Here is a 20613-nt window from a genome sequence, read left to right as displayed (position 1 = left end):
TCTTATGCTAAACTAGTTAGTTGTATATTAAAAGTAAGACAAACGTGATTTACACATTTTGAATGTTTTGATGACTATTAATGAAACAACAAGTTGAAAATTGAAATACCGCCACACACACAATAGCCTATTTTATTTTGATACTATTTTATACATTACTTTAACGAACAATACATACAACACTGGTATCGATGTTACACGTAATCGTATAGGATATATTGCAAATTACTTTTTATTTTAACTTAACCCTCAATTAGCACACCTCGGTTGGGCCACCTCAAATGCCACATTAGTGCGATTTGAGATTTTGACAACTTTTAATTGTCGTATCTCAGTCATTTTTAATAAAAATTTATGTAAAATTTCCCTGGCAATCGAGTAGTACACTTTATTTTAGGAAAAAGAAATGATTTTTATATGAAAAATTGAAATATATAAAGTGCTGAACAAAAAAAAAGTGGTGCAAATTAGCACATGTGTGCTAATTGAGGGTTAATACAATTACATTTGTATATGTTAAAATCGTTTTAAAGAAAAATCTATCATTTTTATTTAAAATATATAGATCATCTAAAATAGATTTATTGGCAAAAACTCCACATTTTAATCATGCTTTATAAATGTCAAATAGCTTTCATGAAAGGTTGACCTATATACAAATTATATTATAGAATATTCTATCGAGAACAAGACAACAGAATAACATTTGTGAATTTGAAGAAAAATTAAACACTATTTTTATAATTTTAATTGTGATGTAGAGACATGTAAGAGAAAATACATTAATCTTTATTATTAAAACTTTATTTAAAAGCAAACTCATTGAAAACTCCGTTTGAAAAGAACTCCAAAAATAATAATCGTATAAAGGAAAAAGGATTATTCATCATGTATGTACTCGCTTTTTAAAACTATGCAAATTACATATTTAAAATTCTTGTTGTATTATTTTCAAATGTACGAAAGTTATTCAGGCATTTCATGTATTATAGATCTGATATTTACACATACGCAAATGTAGAAAATTCTTTTAACTTCGCATACACGTCCATCGGAACCTTTCAAGTGAAACATATTTTTTGTTTCAATCTCTTGAAATATACATTTCATGAAGTCACAACACAACCAAATATTTAAATATCGCAATCGAAGATAAATCTACCGGATTCCAATGTCCAATTTTAAAATATATTAATCCCTGTAATAGTTATTTTGGAGACAATTATTTTTACAATGTAAAACTACATTAGAATAATTTTATTTTCGAAGGATGAAAAAGAGATGGAAAATACACTTATTAAGAGTAAGAGTTATCACGAATTTAATCTAGCGGCGATGAAAATTATCGGCCGTTTTATTAAATATCTCCTCGAATTGATACTGGAATTTGACAGCAAACACGATAGGTACAAAAATGAATGGACAATAAAGGTGAGAACTCTCATTATTGATGCCGCTCGAGACAAGCGCATGAAAAAATGACATCATTCACACGCAGGAAGTGTCGCCTACCGCGAAATCGAGAAAGAAATCCTGCATGCGATGCTTTAGGGCACGCGGGAATGACACGTCAACGCAAATGACACCGCGTGTACCATTATATTCCACGTCCCATTGTTCCCGTATACCTACCTACCGCGCGCGTATCGCATCAACTCGAAGAGTCTCACGATATTATTACGTCTCGCGATCTTTCGGTCCGTTTACGCAACGTGGACGGAATTATCGACAGAAGAGCCTCGACTTGACGGACATATCGTAAACGCTTAGAGGACACGACGTCGTAATCGCAGGAATCAGAGCGTTCTGTATGGAATGAATCGATAGCGGAGCGGTCCACGTCCCTTCCGAGGCTGTTACACCAGACTCCACGTCGACCCTGCAAATAATTAAGCACTGTTCAATTAAGTCCATCATAAGCCGCCATGCATTGGCACAGAGGAAAATTACGGATAAATTTTAAAGACTCTAAAATATTGACACTCTTTCTCTCTCTCTCTCTCTCTCTCTCTCTGTTTGTTTCTCCCTAATGCAGTGACCTAACTAAATCATTTAACTAATTAAATTTAATTCCATGGACAAAATTACTTTTTTCTTTGCTCATCAAAATTAGATTAGTAACAGAAAACGATATCCTTTGTCATTTTTCTCATCATCACGCTTCCAAAAGTAAGGGATCGAAAAGCAATGATTCTGAAATACGGAATAATGGCCCAATTTCTAAAATTGGATATTTAATATCGTTAACGAGAGAATTGTGTACGTGAGAGAGAAAGAAGAGAGGGGAGAGCATATTCTCGGCGAAAGAGAGCGAAACTGTGAAGCAGCTTGCAAAACTTTCGGGCGCGATGCCTGCAGCCGACTTAACATCTTTGTTAGCCCGCGGAAACAAGACATCGTAAACTGATAGTTGGGTAGCGTCTTACGTCTTGAGAACGGGCGATGCATAAAGAACGAAGGGATTTACGGGCGGCGGTTTGAGAAGTACGACGTCGACGCCCGATGAATGTAATTCGCTTTTTAACGCCTCCGCGGCACCTTCCACGGCTCTTCGGGACGCGCTGAACGCCACCAGCCCGGAGCCCGCCTTGCCACCGTAGCTCGTCTCGGAGTCGCCCAAAAGAACGATGCGGCCTTAGGAATAGAAACATTTTCAATAAGCCGCTTAAAGAATGAAGATGGTTTTGCTATCGGTGAATAGTCTCGTTGCTACGTCGAGTGCTCTACTTCGAGGCTATTGTGCATTGCCGCAGCTTTCAAAGGAGCAATTCACTTTTCCTCGAGAAGCGATCAAATTTCTCATTAACTTACAATTAGACTGACGGAGAAATTTCGACTCGATTATTTTTGTAGTGAAAGAATTTTCATTTTTATATTGATTAAAGCTGTAATTTTTCGTCGCCCAAAAAGCAATTATTCTCTTTAAAACGAGATAAAAATGAATGTTAGTCTTTTATATAGCGGCAGACAATATTTACCCTAATCTTAAGATTTCGACAAGTATTCTATACAAACCTCTCTTGATGCGCAAAAGTGGAATGAATACTCTGGCTGTTCTCAGTGGAGCAACCAAGTTATGACGCAACATGGACTCCCACATTGAGCTGGTTTGTTTTTCTATAACACCTGGTAAAACCAAGCCGCCCGTGTGCACGACTGCCCACAGACCTGCAAATAAATAAAGTTCAACGCTTTAACGTACTCGAAGCGACCGTCTTCGCGGGTCGTTGCGCGGAAACGAGACAGATGGAAATTTATTTCGTCGAACTTCGCTCGCACGTTGATGAGAACGTCGTTATATTATATATAACGAGCGGAAGGCAATCGCGAGAAAATACCGTCCAAGATGGCTGCAATTGCGGTCGCCGGTGATATCGAGCATTTGAAATTGCATTTCCAATCGGAAGTACGACTTATAAAATGAAAGTGCGCCTTTCCGTTTGCTAGCCGCGCTAACTAAACAAATATATATTCGGCGCTTCCATCTCATTTTTCGCGACGAAAAATATTTGTCTGACAGTTCGCGGAGTATAACGAATAGCAAAAATCTGCGAATATGACGTATGCGCTTATTTATTCTACGCGATGAAAGTATGTTATTTCCTCGTGTTTTCCCATTATGCAAACTTCGATTATGTGCGCAAGATATATTGCACGACGAATATATGCGAATACAAATACGCGTCTCGTAAAAATCTTATTGGAATCATGAAAAGAAAGTTGAAAGTGCATTAAAGTTTTGAATGATGTATTCGAGTATTTTACTTTTCTGTCTTTTTAAGTACTTTCCGCAAAAATCCTGGTATTTAATTCGTGTATCTTCCCCGATCTTGCACACACACACACACACGCACGCACGCACGCACGCACGCACGCACGCACGCACACACACGTAATAGTTCTATTATACCAACATCTAGGTATCCATCACCGATAAAGCCCCGATAAAGCACTTTATTGAACCTAATAAGCTGGTTGAATTATTATAGAAAACGCGGGCACGGATTCTATATCTAAAACATTATTCGTTCAATATCAAATTTTATTAAATTATTACGCTGAGTTCACTGGTGCTTCTCGCGGTGATAACTAATAATATAACTAACGAAACCGTATATAAAAGTGAAATTGAATAAGTAGAAACTTTCAACTTATCTGTAGCTGAATAAATATTCGAGAACATGCAATAACTGACGCTCGTTACAATTTGTATGAAAAATTATTTTATTTTTCTTGTGTTTGCTCAGTTATCACAATTAGTGCAGTTAATTAAAATTAAATGTGCGTCATGCAACACCCGAAGTGAAATAGTAATTATGAGAAGTTTTTAAATGTTTTTAAATTAAAAGAAATACAGATTCAATGTTTTTTAGCGTAATATTATGTGACTGATAAAATAAAAATTCAATTTATATATGGAAATAATTGGATTTTCTGGTTGGTTATTTTTCGCATTATAATTTGCGATAAATTATAAAGCCAAAAAAGTGACTGTTTTTTTAAATAACTACATATATATTAGGATATTAGTAAAATAATATAAATTAGTAATGTGCGTTATTAAATTGATGGAATTTCCCGCATTCGTATGTAAATACATTTCCTCTTGCGCAATCAGCAAATTACGAAAAGGGCGAAAAACCTTATAAAAACGAATAAGTTATTCCTTGTTTCAATGCATTGTTCATCTATATCGAGCGAAACTCTATTGAAATTTGCAACTAAGCGTTTTAGATGAAAGAGTAGAAGTTAATATTGAACAATGACTTTAATACTGATGCCAGAATGGCTTTAGCAGGTTAGTGCCGTAACGTCTCAAGGAAGTAATTATAAATTAAATCAAAATACAAAGAAACAGGGAAAGTGTAGCCGTTAAAAGCGTTATTTACGTGCACGCTTTATGTACACACTTTATGTACATACATACTTTCTACATAAGTTACGTGTGAAGATATCATTTACGTAATATATACGTGGTACAACATTGACTAACTATTTTTTTGCACGAAGATGTAATTAAAGCTTTTTTGAATTAGTAATACTGAAGAGACTTTTGCCCATTCAAAAATTCTCTTCTTATCTACCGCATTTAATGTACTGTGAACACGAATATATTGCCCAGTTTCTTCAGTACCGATAATAATTCATTCCGAGAAATGAAACGCAAATTAAAAATTCGCATACTGATCTTGAAAGACTTGAATATTATACGACAGCTTATTCTATTTCTTCTGATCATACATTATAATGCTATTAAAACGAAAGTATGAAATCCATGCAAAAGGTTATTTCTGTCTCTTTCTCTTTTTCTTACTTTCTATATATATTAAATTGTATTTTTGTAAATAGTTACTAATTTGAGAAAGCTAATTATTTTTATTAATATCTCAATCTTGCGCACCGACGTCCATTTAATTTTCAGTTAAATCTTCTCTCGGGTTAGTTACTTCTAACTTTCTATTTACTTTACGTTCGATATTGCGGTCATCTCTCGGCCGGCTCGATTCAACGGTTAACCAAAGAAACCGGGCTAAATGAATAAAACATCTTGCCATCCTCGCCGGCCGGAAGTTTAGCCCGGACAGCGTCCAAACAAGCACGCAAACTGTCCTCCCTCGTCGGGTCCAATTCCAATGGCACAATTTGACCGCGGGCACGTGCGGCTTCCGGTTGCTGCGGACCACCATCGCTCGTACCATCGGGCTCGTCCTCTTTCTGCCGCTCCAGCTCGATCGCCTTCAAGATTTTGACCGACGGCGCGCCATCCGTTGGGTCCAGCAAACCCGCGAACACCTGTCGCGGAGGGAACATGACACGTTATACATTACGTTTTGAAAGACCACCGCTGCCGCAACCCCACATTCCACGTGTCACGCCGTTACACACCATATTGGCACCGCTTAATACCGCGCGATACGCTTTGACGTTGATAGGTCATGTTAAATGACACATAGGCTCAATTGTGACTAATGAACCTCAAATATAAGAGACAAAAAACTTGAAATTTTTCCTTCAGACGCTACCTCTAATTACAGAAGAGATTTTATAAGGATTGGTTAAAATTTCAATTGCTAAATATCATTTTAATCGATTAAATTCAATCGTATTCTATTATATGAACGTAAATATTATTTTTAATTAATTTTCTTATTTTTTATATCTCCAAAAAACTTCGGCTTTTAAATAATCTTGTGTTTAAAGTTCTAAATTTTAAAATACCTTTCCATATAATCAGTATAATTTTGCTTTGAATTATTAAATGCTATAAGGTCAATTAAAGCGGTTGAAGATATTCATGTAAATCGATTGCGGTCCTTTGATGCATGCAGCTCTTGATGTACGAAAGGTAATAGGTAATCCAAAGCTTGAATATCAGAACGCACGGTACAATCGAACCGCAATTGGAATCCAAAGTACGCAAATGACCTATATCAATTTTGCCTTTGTACCACATGAAAATTCCGTTTAGTTCAATTAAAGTAGGGACATGCGAGTGACGTAAACTGATTGACTGCGAATCGCTAATTAACGAAACCGAACGAGATTTCGACGTTAAATACCAACCTAAACGTTAAAAATTGAAAGGCGCAGCCATTAAGCGACAAAACTAACTTCACTGAATTTTAGAGAACCGATTACGTTAAATTATTAAACGACTTTTTCGAGTATATATTACGCACGGATCACGAGGGGGATGAAATTAATGCCCTGTTGGTTAAGAGGATCTTCTGAGAAGTAATAAATATAATATTGCTATTCGATTCGAATCCCTTTGGCGAAGATGTTCTCGTAAGATTAGCGTCCGAAGGACGCTTCTCCTGCAACCTGCAAGTTATTACCCAGATAAAATCTGACTTTGCCGAGTATCTATCTTTTTCGGTGGTAATCTTTTGGCGGGGGCGACTCTTGAGTGGTGACACGATATACTCAACGAGACCGGCGGATACGTGAATACCTGTCGAGGAACTGTCGGCAGAACTGATTTAAGGGCTCACCGATGTTCCGCTCCCTTGACATGAGGAAACTAATTTGGAGCCCGGGGGCTCCGACAATCTGAAATATGTTGCACGCTCGAAGGGATAACGGGGGATTCTGACGTAAGGCCGCGGGGATATTGCGTTTCAACGGTTGTCGTCGCGTTGCACGGCACCGGCTCAACTTTAGTCGTTTAGATTCGCGAAACCGCGGAAAGAGTGGACGTGCAAAGGATCCGACGTCTATCCGGTTTAAGCCGGCGTGCCCGAAACTAGCTGACAGCCACTCTTGCGAAGCTACTCCATCTCGCGTGTATAATAAAAGAAAAAGTAAAGATGACAAATATGAATGTTTTTCTCGGAATACAGCACGGCTTTTCCCGCTACAAATTCGAGATTTATGCAATTACAGATCTGACTAGGAGACAGTCCGAATAATCGCTTTGACCCAGTTCCGGCGCGTAATCACGGATCGCAAGAAAGGGAGAAACGAGTCATACTTGATACGCCGCGGCCGTGCGGTAACGCAAGACTTTGTCGGCGTTTGTTTATGCGCGTTTCCGATATATAATCATCGGTTTGCAAAAAGTTCAGCACGGTTCCCACGTAATAAATCCGGCGAGCCGTTACTTCGCGCAGCCGGCGCAGCCTTCGGCATTCGCTGCATAAGCGCGGTTCTCAATTTTGAATATTCACCGAGCCGCGGAGGGAATATCGGCGACTGGCAGCGTAACGGAGGCGAATGTACGGTGAAGTTTATGCCGCCGTTAATTTATGGCGGTACACACGGCCGTTATTACCTTGTAACCGGCTTCGTAGAGTGCAAGGGCAATCTGCAAGCCTACGCATGTATCACAGCTGGTAACGAGTACATGACGTCTGTTACGCGACTCGTATTCGTCGGCGGCATTCCTGGACTGTCGCATCAAGTAAGCCAGTAGGGCTGCGACTATCGAACACAGAGCCAATATCTGCAGGGCCAGAATGGCCCCGGTTTCGACATCCATTGTGACAGATTGGCGCGATGACGAAACTCTGCAAAAATGAAAGAGATAGTCGTTAATATCGTAGAATAACGAATTTATTTTTTATCTAGTCTCAGCACATCAACAAGAAATGTTTAGTGAGCAGACTATTGCACTTAACATTTTTCTTTAATAAGTATAAAAATCGCGAAGACAAATTAATGTATGTATTTTTAATGGTATTATATAGATTTCATAAATTCAATTTCATCGAAATTTAATAACTTAAATTATCAAAATATGATATTTTAACAATTTGAATTATCAGGATACGATTATGGTTAACCAGAGAATTAATAAATGAAAGAAGAATAGAGAAATAATAATTCTCTATTAAGTTAAAAATTCTTCATTTACGTTTATAAAATAAAAAAGATAGGAAAATATTATTATATATAATTTTAAACATCAAACTGAATTAAAATTAAATTAAAAATTAGTACTTCCAGTTATTTTTTGCTAAAAATGACGGTCTGATCGAATTTCAGAATTGTTGCATCTAAAATCCGTTAGAGAGAGAGAAATTCCGCAAGAGTTTAAATATAGAAACGCTCAAAAAACAACTAGTGAAAAATTTGAGTTTTTTTTTAACAAGTAAAGGCTCTCTCGGCAGACAGAAGAGTCGAGGAGAGTCCGAGAAGTGCGGCCGAAGGAATTGGTTCCTTCGGTGAAAAGTGAACGGCGGGGCGGGGTTTGCTTTTGCTGGGGAGAATCACTTGCCTTTCTAAACCGTATCTAGACTATCTAGCCTCGACCGTACGCACAAGTCGACTGCCGATTTTCCGCGATCGTCGCGGAATCGCATACCACAGGGATCGGGTGACGGGGAGAACTCCTTCGCAGCCGCGATAGACGTAAGCGCGACAGAATTTCGACGATCGCTGAAAATCGCGCGAGAGCGCGTTTCGTTCTCCTCGCTCGGCTGACTCGATAGCGGCGGAACCGTGTACCGCTAATGTGCCGAATCGATTAAACCCACCAAGACTCGTATTTCACCAGTCGTACGGAGGGACATTTCTCCGACGGTGCGAAATGTTTCTTCGCGAGGCGTGTACGCTTTCTCGCCGGTCGATATCTATACGGCGCGGCGCAATGGCACATCGAGCATCGCGGTGACTCGCACCGTGAATCGAAGGATTAATGCGGGCGAATAATATAACGTCGGTGAAACGTGTGCGCATCGATCGTGTAACTCGATGAGAGACGCCTGCGATGCGTAGTCCGTGTACGAATTTCTCTCTCGAAGAGCGAGATATTTCCTTTCTCTTTCTTTTCTTCTTTTCCTCTCCCTCTCTCGCGGTATGTAAATGCCAGCTCGTACACGCGGAATGGTAGGTGCAATTCCTCGAAGAGCATTGTCCGATGCATATCAGACATAAATATATGTATACGCTAAAAGAGATACGCCGCGCCGGGACGTGAAACCGATGTTTGTCTCGCATATTGCACGGTAGCATCCTCAAGGAGCTTTCTTGCAAGCGCGTTTCCGCATTTCTGATATTTCCAAAGTTCCCTCCGGCGAAATGAAAAGAAACGTTGTTATTTATGTTTCATTTGTTCGCGTTTTAACGTTGTTTGACGAAAGGTAACGCGAGGAAAGCAGAGGATATTTTATGATGTTCCTATACAAGTCCTTTGCTCGCGAGACAACATTTTCATTGATAACCGAGCTGTGCTTTGAATTAACGTATGCATCGTTTGTAAAAGAATATCTTTTATGATGACTGGGGGAAACTCGTGCCCCTCGCAGGAATTGAACATTACGTATAACGCAGGTGTCTTTATGCTGTCATTCTCAAATGTCATCCGCATACAAACATCAGGATAACGGAGATACGCGAAGAACGAATGCGCACAATAGAAAGCGCCGTAACTTTACATTACAAGAACGTCAGCTTGGCACTTGGGAGATGTGCGCGCCCGCGCGCGCAAGAACCATCCGGTTTCTTGCGATACTTTCTTCCGATCGCGCGAGTCGACCGACGCGCGCAATTTTCTCTGTATATCCGTCACGCGTCGAGAGCCCCGACGCGATTCGTAACTCGGTGAAAAATAGTCGGAAGTGACAGCACTCGCCGGCGCGCGGCCACGTGAATCAGTGCCGCTCCGCTGTCTCTCGATAACGGATCTCGATCGCGGGGCGAGATTTTCATCGGTCATAACGAATCACCTGGCGAAGGACTGCGCGTGATGAATCAGCGCTTGTCACACGGTGGGCGACGAACGGAGAGCGGCAACGCTAAAATTAATACGTTTTAGCAGCGGACACGCGGAATCTGTGACATTTACGATCGCACGAACACACGTGCGTCTGCGACCACGTGCACGCGTTTAATCAATGTGTATACGTCTGCAATAAGTATACCTATGTGTTGCACGGCACATTTCTCTCTCCCTCTTGGGTCTTGGTTATCACGGTCAACTTTCTCTGTATTCAAGCGACAGATAAGCGACGATAAAGAACGTCGCACTTGCGACGGTAAATCGGGCTTATTATCTTTTATCGAAAATATGTGTATGACTAACTGACTCAACTTTGCTGTTTCATGACTCTAGTTCTTGCATTTATGACTCGCACGCGAGATGCGTTATTTATTGATAATAATTATCACAATCGTCAAGAATTTATTACTTCGAAAAAAAGAACACAAGTCTGTTATGAATATATGTTTGCGGGTTAGTTGAATTAGAAAAGAGTATTATAGATATAAGTGTTAAGTAATAGCCTTGTATCCATTCGCGTGAGACATTCTCACTTAATTATTTCGTTAATCATTTCTCGTCTTGGAACTGAATATATGGCATGTCTGAATATATAGGTGTGACATTTGTCCCTCTATTCCCTAGACGGGAATTACCGTTGATTATTCTAATTGCAAGGTACAGGAGTAATTCAATAAGGAGCCGTTATGGCATAATGGTCATCAAATTAAACTTTATATTAAGGAGAACACATACATTTCTCGAATATACATAAGAAGATAAGCGCATTTTGTCTAACAGTATTAACGAATAATTACATTTTGCGTATATTGACCTTTGAATATTAACATAATACAAAATTACATAGATATTCGCATTTTTAATTTAGTAGCGCAATATGTGCGTGATATTTCTTCTAGAATAAATTTTACAGGAATCAGTATTTTGCCGTATTAAATGTGAAGAACTTTTCTATCGTTTTAACTTATATAATTCAAACTTCTTCATCCAGAAACAGCAATTTTTTATCGTGTCTTAATTGCAATACTTTTCTGACTCGTCATAAGAATGTATCAGAAAGAAGAGAAAAAAAATATATCGTTATTCACTTGGAAAAGAAATTAATGAATAATGTTTAAATGTTTAAATAAAAAAAAGTATTATAAAACTTTTGTATTACTTATTTAGTTTTCGCATTCGCAGAATTTACATTCATCTCGAGGCATTGCCTGCGCCGAATGAAACAACTGTACCTACGTTTAATTATATAAAATAATCGATAATTGTTTGAATTTAACAATGGAATACTTTTTGCGAAATTAATTGGCCTCTATTCTCTCGAAAATGCAGACAAGGAAATAATATTTTGATAGTAATAGATAGTAAATTGACGTCAAAACACGATATTGACTTATTGTTATTTTATTGCTATTTATCTCGAAATTTGGATTTGCAACTATAGACACGAAAAGAGGATATTGACTTGTGCCACGCGGATAGAGGCAACTGCATATTGCAACGCCATGCTAATAAGCGGCTATGTCATCTCAATTAATCGCCCAACGCCTTGCCCGCCGTGGAGACGTGTGCCGGTTGGAATGTTGGAAGTTACAACGGGTATATACGCGAGATGGGATGGGTCTGGGAGCGGATAGGAGGATACAAGGCTTCCCACGGGGACAGTATATGCGCAACTACCCGCAGTTGGAAACCTGCAGTTAGAAACCCGCAGTTAGAACGATCGAGGTCTCTTCGTATATCGCTAACACGCGTGTGTTACACACGAACTATATTAGAACGGCCGAGCTAGGACACGATGCCGCACGTTTATCGCACAGCTGCCGCGGCACGTTTGCTCGATAAAAATAAGTAGCCGCGCGCATTCGTCAAGCGGACTATTACGCGGAGATAATCACCGCATTCCTTCGGCAGTGCCGACTTTCTTCTCGCATACAGACGAACGTTGCGCGACATGCAAAGGTGCGAGTTCTCGATTTTGTTGGACCAAATTAAAACTTCTCGAAGCGCGCGTTCAACGCTTCGGAACAGCTTTGAACGCGCAATTAACGCACGTTAATTATGCAACCCTTCTAAACGCCGGAATTTCCTCCTGAAGATTTGTTCGAGTTAAATTAATCAACAGATTGAGCTAAGCTAGGAGAACAAGCGATAAGCTTAAATTGGAAAATAGCCTATCTAAAATCTCATTTTGAATGACTTATAAGATTTTAGTCAAATTTTAGAATAGAATTTATTTTATCATTTTATATGCCATGCATATGTGTTATATTAATATATATTTTATATATTTATGCATTCTTTAAATGTGTCTTGTATTATAAAATTATAAATAAAATTCTGTAGGGTAAACTCGAGTAAGGCCATAGAGACAAATTTCACTACTTTAAATGACGGAACTCTTTTTAAAAACTACAAAGAACTCTAGAACTCTTTCTGGGGAATCCAGAACTCTAATAAAATTTTCCGAATTTTGAAAAAGGGGGGCCAACTTCACAGACATGACAAATTGTGAATTTCTACACGAATTCGATCGTTTTAAATGGACTAAAGAATATACGGCAATCAATTTCGCGGTAAACAAACTCTAGCGAATTTATTTTAAATAGCATGTACCGGTAGTTTAACGAAATGTCAAACGGTACTACGTTTGCATTTACAGATTTTTTCCAGGCTGCGAGTTGATAACTCTAGAAATCTTTATTTGTACGTGTGTGTTTGGTACTTCAATTTCTCTAGAAAGTCACACATTACTCCAAGACACTCGTACCGGGGCACGTATCGGGAAATCAAAGCGATATTACGTTCGAGTACGTTCTGTACTGTTGCATCAGTGATTACCGTTCGGTATAATTAATGCGACTTGATACCTAATTACTCTCGATCGCATCGTCAATCATCGACTCGCTCGGCTGTGCATCTCTGCGCGGTGCAGTTAACGATCGGTAGGAGGAGTTGAATCGCGATTTTGCCTGTGGGTAACGAAGCATTTTAGGAAGTGCAATCTTCGGCCAAGCTCTCTGTGACTAATGTATGCCAAATAATTATCCACGCCGGCGTGTTCGTCCTGCCACGGAGTTAACAGACTTTTTCTTCGAATTCCGCGTGTTGAAATAACGGCAGGAAAACACCATCCTGAAACGCGCCTAGATTATAGATCCCGTTTTGAAAAAGCTACAAGACGAAGCAAAAAAGAGTTTAAAAAATGAATATTTTTTCACTGTGTAGCCTATATTTCGAAAAAATCTCTTCCCCGCAAATGTGACATTTGGTAGTTCACAAATAAAATGGAAAATATAAAGGAATTTAGCTTTAGAATAAAGAGAGAAAGTAATTACTGAAATCAAATTCTTTAATCAAGTCTAAATAGATTTGCAGAATTATAATTTAAAGCGCATGTATTATACGGAAATATAATATATATTATTAAAAATTTAAATGTCGATTGATTATTTTCTTATTTTCCGATATTTTTCGAAAATTTAGTCTCTAAATTGATTAAAAAAAAAAAAAAAAGGATTGTGGTTACAACAATAGTTCTGTGATTTCCCGATAAATTGTACATATAACAAAGTTTCATATTGTATCTATGCATGTTGCTAATTCCACAACTGCATAAAAAGCTGAATAATTATATTTATCGAATTAGTGAGATTAAGACTACATTATGCAGAACTTTATTATTTGTACAATACATCATTAATGGTCTACGCCGTTAATGTGCACTGGCATCGAACATGCAAAAAACGAGACCGAAACTTAACGGGACATGAGCGACTGACCGTAATGTTGCGCGCGAACAAACGTTTTGTAATATCATCAGATCGGATGAGAATTTTTTATCATTGTTTGACTTTTTTACTTTTCACAGAAAAATAAGTCACTATTTAAAGTTCTTGTACCTTTAATTAAATTATTGAGAGAGTTATCTGCTGTCTTATTCATGAAAATTCGTCGGGAGCGAACCGTTCGTATGCGAATATCTACGTGGTTTTCCGCGTTGAGGACGCTTCGGTTAACGGCTCCGGGCGCTTGACCGCTCTTCTCCTTTCTCCGTAATCGTCAGAATGATTTCCTCGAGGCTTCTGTTCGCACAGGTGCGCGGGCGTACAGCGTGTAATCCGTGGTTTACGTGCTGGCTGTGCGCCTGTGTACGTGTTATGCACGGCTGTGTGCGTATATCATTCCTGGATAACGAAGCAACGGTACTTGCAGTTGACCGCGGGCGGCCAACACGACTGATGTGTGTAAAAGGCAAATATAGTGTTGGCCCATGTGTGCGCGGTCCAATATTTGCATGACAATTTGGACGTAACGCGCGACGCTCATCTTACACACCTACTTCTGATAGAATAAGACGAGTCACATGGGCACTACAATGAATTAATCTCATCGCGCGTTCTTAATCTTCAATCTATCAAAATTAATCCATGGCGAAAAAACAATTAGTATTTTATTGAGGACATCACGAACTCGTATCCTGACGCGTGTTCGCAATAACGCGTTTTCATATTCCGTATTTTTTAAATCATATTTTTGACATTGGTTTGTCTTGTTGCGTAGAGAATTTCATTTCTATTCGTACGCCGACAATCACATTAATGAATACGATATAATTCTATTATGCGTTTCGAAAGCGCGTGCGTGTCCGATTTTACCGGACTTTTACATTTCGCAGCTGCTAGAAAATCCGTAATACACATCACATATCGTAGCGATAGCGTAGAATTGAAATAATATAATTTTAAAATAAGCAAGCAGGGATCCCATTATGGTATTTATGGTATTTATGGTTCAGTGCTAATTAAAAAAATGGTATAAATGCCATCGCATCGGCGTAAAATGTTACTTGCAAATCATCGCTTCCTCGTTTCAATGTGCGCAATGTGCCAAACTAATTCTTGAGATATGAAGGAAAAGAATGTAAAGTGTAATCGTTACTCAAATTGCTAATTAATAAGTATTTATACTTGTGAGTAATTAATATGTCGATTAAAAAATCTCACATAATTTTTACAATGTGAATATTTTTACCATTGTTTACTTCTGACAAATGTATCGCAATAAAATATATCCATGTGTAATGATGGTAAATATTACATACGGAAGTATAATATAACGATTCCGTATAAGCTGACTGAGGTATCTGATGCTTAAGGTATCTGAGTTGCGTGAAGCTACCTGAGCTGCGCGAAGCTACCTGAGCGATTTACTTGTGAAAGTATCGGCGCGTTCGTTTTGCTGCATTCTTATTACACTCTACCGCATTCATGACTTCCTGCAGCACAAACGGCAATCCGCATAATAGCACCATCGGTCTCGCATATCTCATTTTACATCCCAAGAAATTATAGCACGCTAGCGATCTAACGTATAATATAGAATATGACTGACGTATCCGATGATGATCCTCACAATTGTAATGGTGCAAGTAATAAGGCTCGTACTTTCTATAAAAAAGGTGGATCCGTAAATAACATTAAAAATAAACAAAATTGTTTAATTCGAGAGTACTTGATAACTTTACACAGTAAAACATCGTGCGTCCAAATGTTAAAATTTTCTTGTGTTACCAAGATTTGACTATTATTTCAATGTAAAATTAACATACAACAGCTATGTTATTATTTTCGTAACATTTTCGTGTGTTATATTAATGTCAACGTGATAACTTAACACTTTATGTATGTCATTTAGAAATTGAATATTATTTTGAGTTCTTTTAACATAATTATTTCAAAAAATCAACACGCCTTAAAGTTATTTTAACATAAACAAAAGTTAAAGTAAATTTTCTCTCAAATAATCGTAAATTTTGACATACAAAATAATCAAATTTACTACAATCAAATGTTTAAAACAACATTTCTCTTAAATTGAAACAACTATCGTTTATTCAAATATGTTATATCGACATTTTTTACAAGTTATTTTTACATTATACTTAAAGTTAAAAGAACAAATATAAAAATGTAAAATATAGTGTCAATAAATTAACATTTCTAATTTGTCAACAAGTAACACACGATGAATGAGTTATTTTAAGTCAAAATTTAGAGTGGACTTTCTGGGACATTTGAAAAATGTTACGATTAACATTTTATTTTTTACTGTGTAGAAACTTAAGTTTTGTATTAATATTATAGATGTATGATGTCGATAAGACTATGAAATTTAGAAATATTGAACAAAAATATGGTAAATTTTACAAATTGTCTTGTCTGGAGTTCTGAATAATTTTCTTATTTTAATTTGAAATCGTGCATTAAGTATTTTTATCGAAATGGAACGCGACGAATATCAGATAATATAATTGCGTAGGATTTTAGACACAAATAAAACCTAATGAGCGGAAAGGGAAAACTATGTGCGAGCGACTTCGGCTTCTGCGGGTGCAAAAATTTCCACGGACGTAATTAAACGACTCGGGTGGGCAGAGAGCGGGCGTGCGTGGAGTAGTAATTGCATTCGTTAGAGCAGCCGACTGCGATCGCATAAATAAGTCTCGGGTGCGGTTTTATATCGGGATTGCGCGATGACAGACTTGGTTTTATGGTTTTCCTTATTGCGTTGTAGGAACCACATAAATATGTCTCTGTTTTTTTGTGCCGAATATGAGCCGCGACGTGGCACGACGTGAAACGCTTAGAAAGTTTAAGCTAAGCACTTTTCCCGCCGCGTGAGCTGAAAGGCTGAAAACGTTGCGCTCGTCCAGGAATGCGTATCGACGAGGCCTACCGCGCGCCGTTGCGGCCGTTGTTCGCGCGGTCGCCGACATTGCGATTCGCCGGACTCGATATTCCGCGCGTTTACTTTCGCGACTGTTGACGAGGAAGTGCGCTCATCCGGATAATATCGGCGCGCTTGCGGACCGCGAGGAAATCAGAGTCTTCCTCTTTGATCCGCAGAAGAAGTAGCTTCTCGAAATTAGACGGCGACTCACTCGCTGAATTATAAGACGAAGAAAAAGGAACTATTTGTTCGCAATGAGTACTGGATGAAGTTGATCAGGCTTTATGAAGTAAGAACAAATTTTGAATTGAATCTCTTTGACGATGCTTTTCATCATCTTTACTTAGCGAAAATACGGAAAATTTGAATGAAAAACGATGCCGACAGGGAAAATTTGAATGGGAAACGACGTTGTGTGTCGGCGAAAATCCGAATGAAAAAGGGCGTTGTCCTTTCGGAATTAGTTCGTCTACCGCGAAGGTTCAATTAGGGATGCTGTTGAACGTGAAACATTATGCAGACTAATGTAGCGCGATAAATCACTTAATTGAAATCACAATACTACTAGTAGTTAATTTATAGTTCGAGAGAACTAAATGCGCTCTCTCTCTCTCTCTTTCTAATGGCTGACTTTCTTAAGTTACACCGGTTTACCGGCAAGATATTTGGTCGACATGGCAATTATTTCTGTCGACCTGATTTCGAAGTTTGTAGTGGGTGCTAGATAGCTATCAATTTCACTGTAATAAGATATAATTTCCGTGCAAAGCGGAGCTTTACATCCATGTGTCCCACTACAACGTTACGATTTTGTTTTTGTTTTCACTGTTACATGAATATGCCAGTTAATTACACACAATTCTGAAATCTGATCCACGCATCGATGCGCAGCACCTTGTAATATGAATATGAGCGACCTGCCCACGCCACGTCGCGTCGTAAATAAAATATGACGAAGTGGCATCTGCCTAAAAAAAAGTTAAAGGCCGCTTTTCGCTCATAAGCAATTCTTATCATTGCCACAAAGGGATTTCACTTTAACGCAATGCGAATCAAATTACGAGTAGTTTTAATCAAAACGATCTGGTTCGCCTCGAGAAAAATTATATTTTATTTTCATAGACTATGTATTAGGTTCTTCTTTGAGCTTGAATAAAATATTTGTGAGTTGAATGTAAAGTGACAATTCTCAATGATATTTAGAAATTGATACTCGCATACAATTATTCTGCAGAGACATGAAAATATCCTATTTAATTATTTTTAGGTCGATTAAGATATCTTCAATGAAAAGCGCTGTCCGACTGGCGTAAATGCCACTCCCACGATCTCTCGAGACGAGGAGAGAAACCGATCCTGTCTCGTTTCGCAGCATTTAGAAATCTCGTCGTTATCGGCCGCTTCTAGCAAAACGAGTGTCCGGGAGATCGGAGAGATTATAGGCCGCCCACAATATGACGACGATAGTGACGACGACGGCGCACGGCGCGTCGCACGTTCGCGGACGGTGAAGATGATCAGAGAGAGCAGTTTAATTACTCGGCCGCGGCGTTAACGATCGTAATAGTGGCGCGAGTGAAAATTAAATCGCTAGTTAAGTAGAGCACGGAGCGAAGCCGAATGCTTGGCAAAATTGCACGGCGCAATCCCGGAATTAGGCGTGGATGTTGCGCCGCGAGATCCGCCATTCGCCCCCGCGATCCTTTCGACTTAATTAAGACTTGATTGCGCCGTCTATAAGCGACGATTAGAATTTATTGCTCGACGATTTCACGTCGGTACTCTCCGCGAGCGCGGCCTTCGTTCCTACAAACGCAACACGACGCAGAAGCATTATTCGTGACGCGGATAATCGATCGAAGATCCCGGAAATGGTGTCGTTCGCGATGACACGGTCCGCTAGTGGCGATAATCGAAGCTTCTAAAGCGGAAACAGCGAGCCTCGCCCTGCCCGAAGAATCCAGACAAAGGAATCGCTCATGCAAATGGCTTCAGTCCTGACATTTCGTTCGTGAGGTTTTCCTCGCTTCTCGAGATCTGAGAAACTCGCGAAACGCATTTCGCAAATAAAAACTCGCGGTGAATTTTTAAACATAGCGAGACCAAATGACTTTGTCGATTTCAGGACTGTCAAAAATCAATTTGAAGGGTAAACTTTAAACGATGGATGTCGGTTATTGGCGATGGCTCTAAAATAAACTTCTACGTGTCTCACTGGCTGTTAACGTAATTTATTCTCAGTGATTGAAACTCGATAATTATATAAATTCTATATCTGACAGTAAATTGCTAAAAATAGCTAAATATAGCAATTCCGATAATTTTAGATTTATCAAAAAACAGTTTGAAAATAAAATTCGAAATGACATATATTATACATATATTTCAGCGCAATAATACTAAAATAATCTTCCGCTTCTTACTAAATTTTAATGTTTTTTAAAAACAATTTCTTCTAAATCGTTTAAACTGCAATTTGTTCCAATTTTTCGAATGTTGATGGTCATTTAAGCAATTTCTCTGTGACTACTTCTTGGCACATAAATCACGAAATTAGAGCATTCGTAATCCGTTTAATGGCTATTTTCTACGATGACGAGGGGCTGGCATCGCGCAGAAACGAGTGATCTCGATTCTAAATTTAATATGAATGTGAAGGCAATTTAAATAATTGAAGTTTGAATAGATTATAGACAATAATGTTCGTGAATTGATTTCTTAAAATTTATTAATAATTCTATTACAATAATATTAAATCAATAAGGATATTGCGATAGAATATATTATTAGATATTTTTAATTGTTGAAATTAATGTCGCATATAAGATTATCATGATGAAATTGAATTAATTTAATTAATGTTAAATATTATTATATTAAAAATTATTATTATTTAAATATTCGTAGACGTCAATTTGTTTTTTTACCTGCACACACATAAATAATTTAATCCATGCCAAATAATAATGGAAATAGAGAATACTTAAAAAATTTTGATAATTACATTTTATTTAATTTTTTTATTTTATATAATAACATATTATCTAATTAAAATACTTTTTAAGACAATAAAAACCATGTCTTTTCTGTCACAGCATGTTATTGCAAACAGCACGTAAATGCGAAAAGTTTCGCTGTAATGCCATTGACATGTTTACCAATATATATTTTCAATACGTTTTGCCGTAAATATAACGTCGAAACTGAGCGCTCTTCCGCAAAAAAAAAAATAAAATAAAAATAACATGTCTAAACTGTAAATTTCAGTTAGAGCACCGACGCCTCGACGTTTGAAATATTGAACAGCCGAGCGAGGTCCTATTCAACGGTTAAGGATGGATCTCCGACAGAAGTGACCGTCGATTTTGCAGGTAGACGGACAGGTAGAAATGCGCGCATAACTCACCAGAATTTTATGTACGGTTCGCCGGTGGGGCCTCCGGGCCGGGGCTTTGCGACTCCACGATAGTCCACGATAGGCAAAACGATCGTGTCCGTTTTCGTGGCGAAATTCTGTGTTACTGAAAGCGACCGGAACGGTGCTGCGAAACGTCGGCTTTACGACCGGTCGAAAGTATCGGCGAGCGGCGGGCAAGCCGCACCACGGTTTCTACAACACAACTGGCTTTCGAGAATTCCCGCTTGGAATGCCTACGAGGAGG

The 20613-nt window shown here is 38.4% G+C and overlaps 1 protein-coding gene across 1 annotated transcript; it reads right to left on the bottom strand.

Moving 5' to 3' along the window:
* Positions 1-93: 93 nt before the first annotated feature.
* On the bottom strand, positions 94-20598 carry LOC143902176 (D-beta-hydroxybutyrate dehydrogenase, mitochondrial). Its single transcript, XM_077414868.1, has 6 exons — positions 20358-20598; positions 7775-8009; positions 5553-5793; positions 3016-3168; positions 2427-2634; positions 94-1879 (listed from the first exon to the last, which is right to left on the bottom strand). Exons 2-6 carry the CDS (start codon positions 7979-7981, stop codon positions 1723-1725), a joined length of 966 nt encoding a protein of 321 aa, XP_077270994.1. The 5' UTR covers positions 7982-8009; positions 20358-20598; the 3' UTR covers positions 94-1722.
* Between the last annotated feature and the right edge of the window lie 15 nt (positions 20599-20613).

The sequence above is a fragment of the Temnothorax americanus genome, unplaced genomic scaffold (assembly GCF_048541705.1).
Source record: "Temnothorax americanus isolate GAGA-0224 unplaced genomic scaffold, ASM4854170v1 Scaffold39, whole genome shotgun sequence".
NCBI classification, from domain to species: Eukaryota; Metazoa; Arthropoda; class Insecta; order Hymenoptera; family Formicidae; genus Temnothorax; species Temnothorax americanus.
This window is presented reverse-complemented; position numbering and strand designations above follow the sequence as displayed.

Bases quoted from the DNA above. Each gene is read 5' to 3' on its own strand.
- LOC143902176 (XM_077414868.1), bottom strand. From the start codon at position 7,981: ATGGATGTCGAAACCGGGGCCATTCTGGCCCTGCAGATATTGGCTCTG. The intron at 5,794-7,774 runs GTAATAACGGCC...CCTCCGCGACAG, and splicing joins TCTACGAAGCCGGTTACAAG to GTGTTCGCGGGTTTGCTGGA. The intron at 2,635-3,015 runs GTTTGTATAGAA...TCTATTCCTAAG, and splicing joins ACTTTTGCGCATCAAGAGAG to GCCGCATCGTTCTTTTGGGC.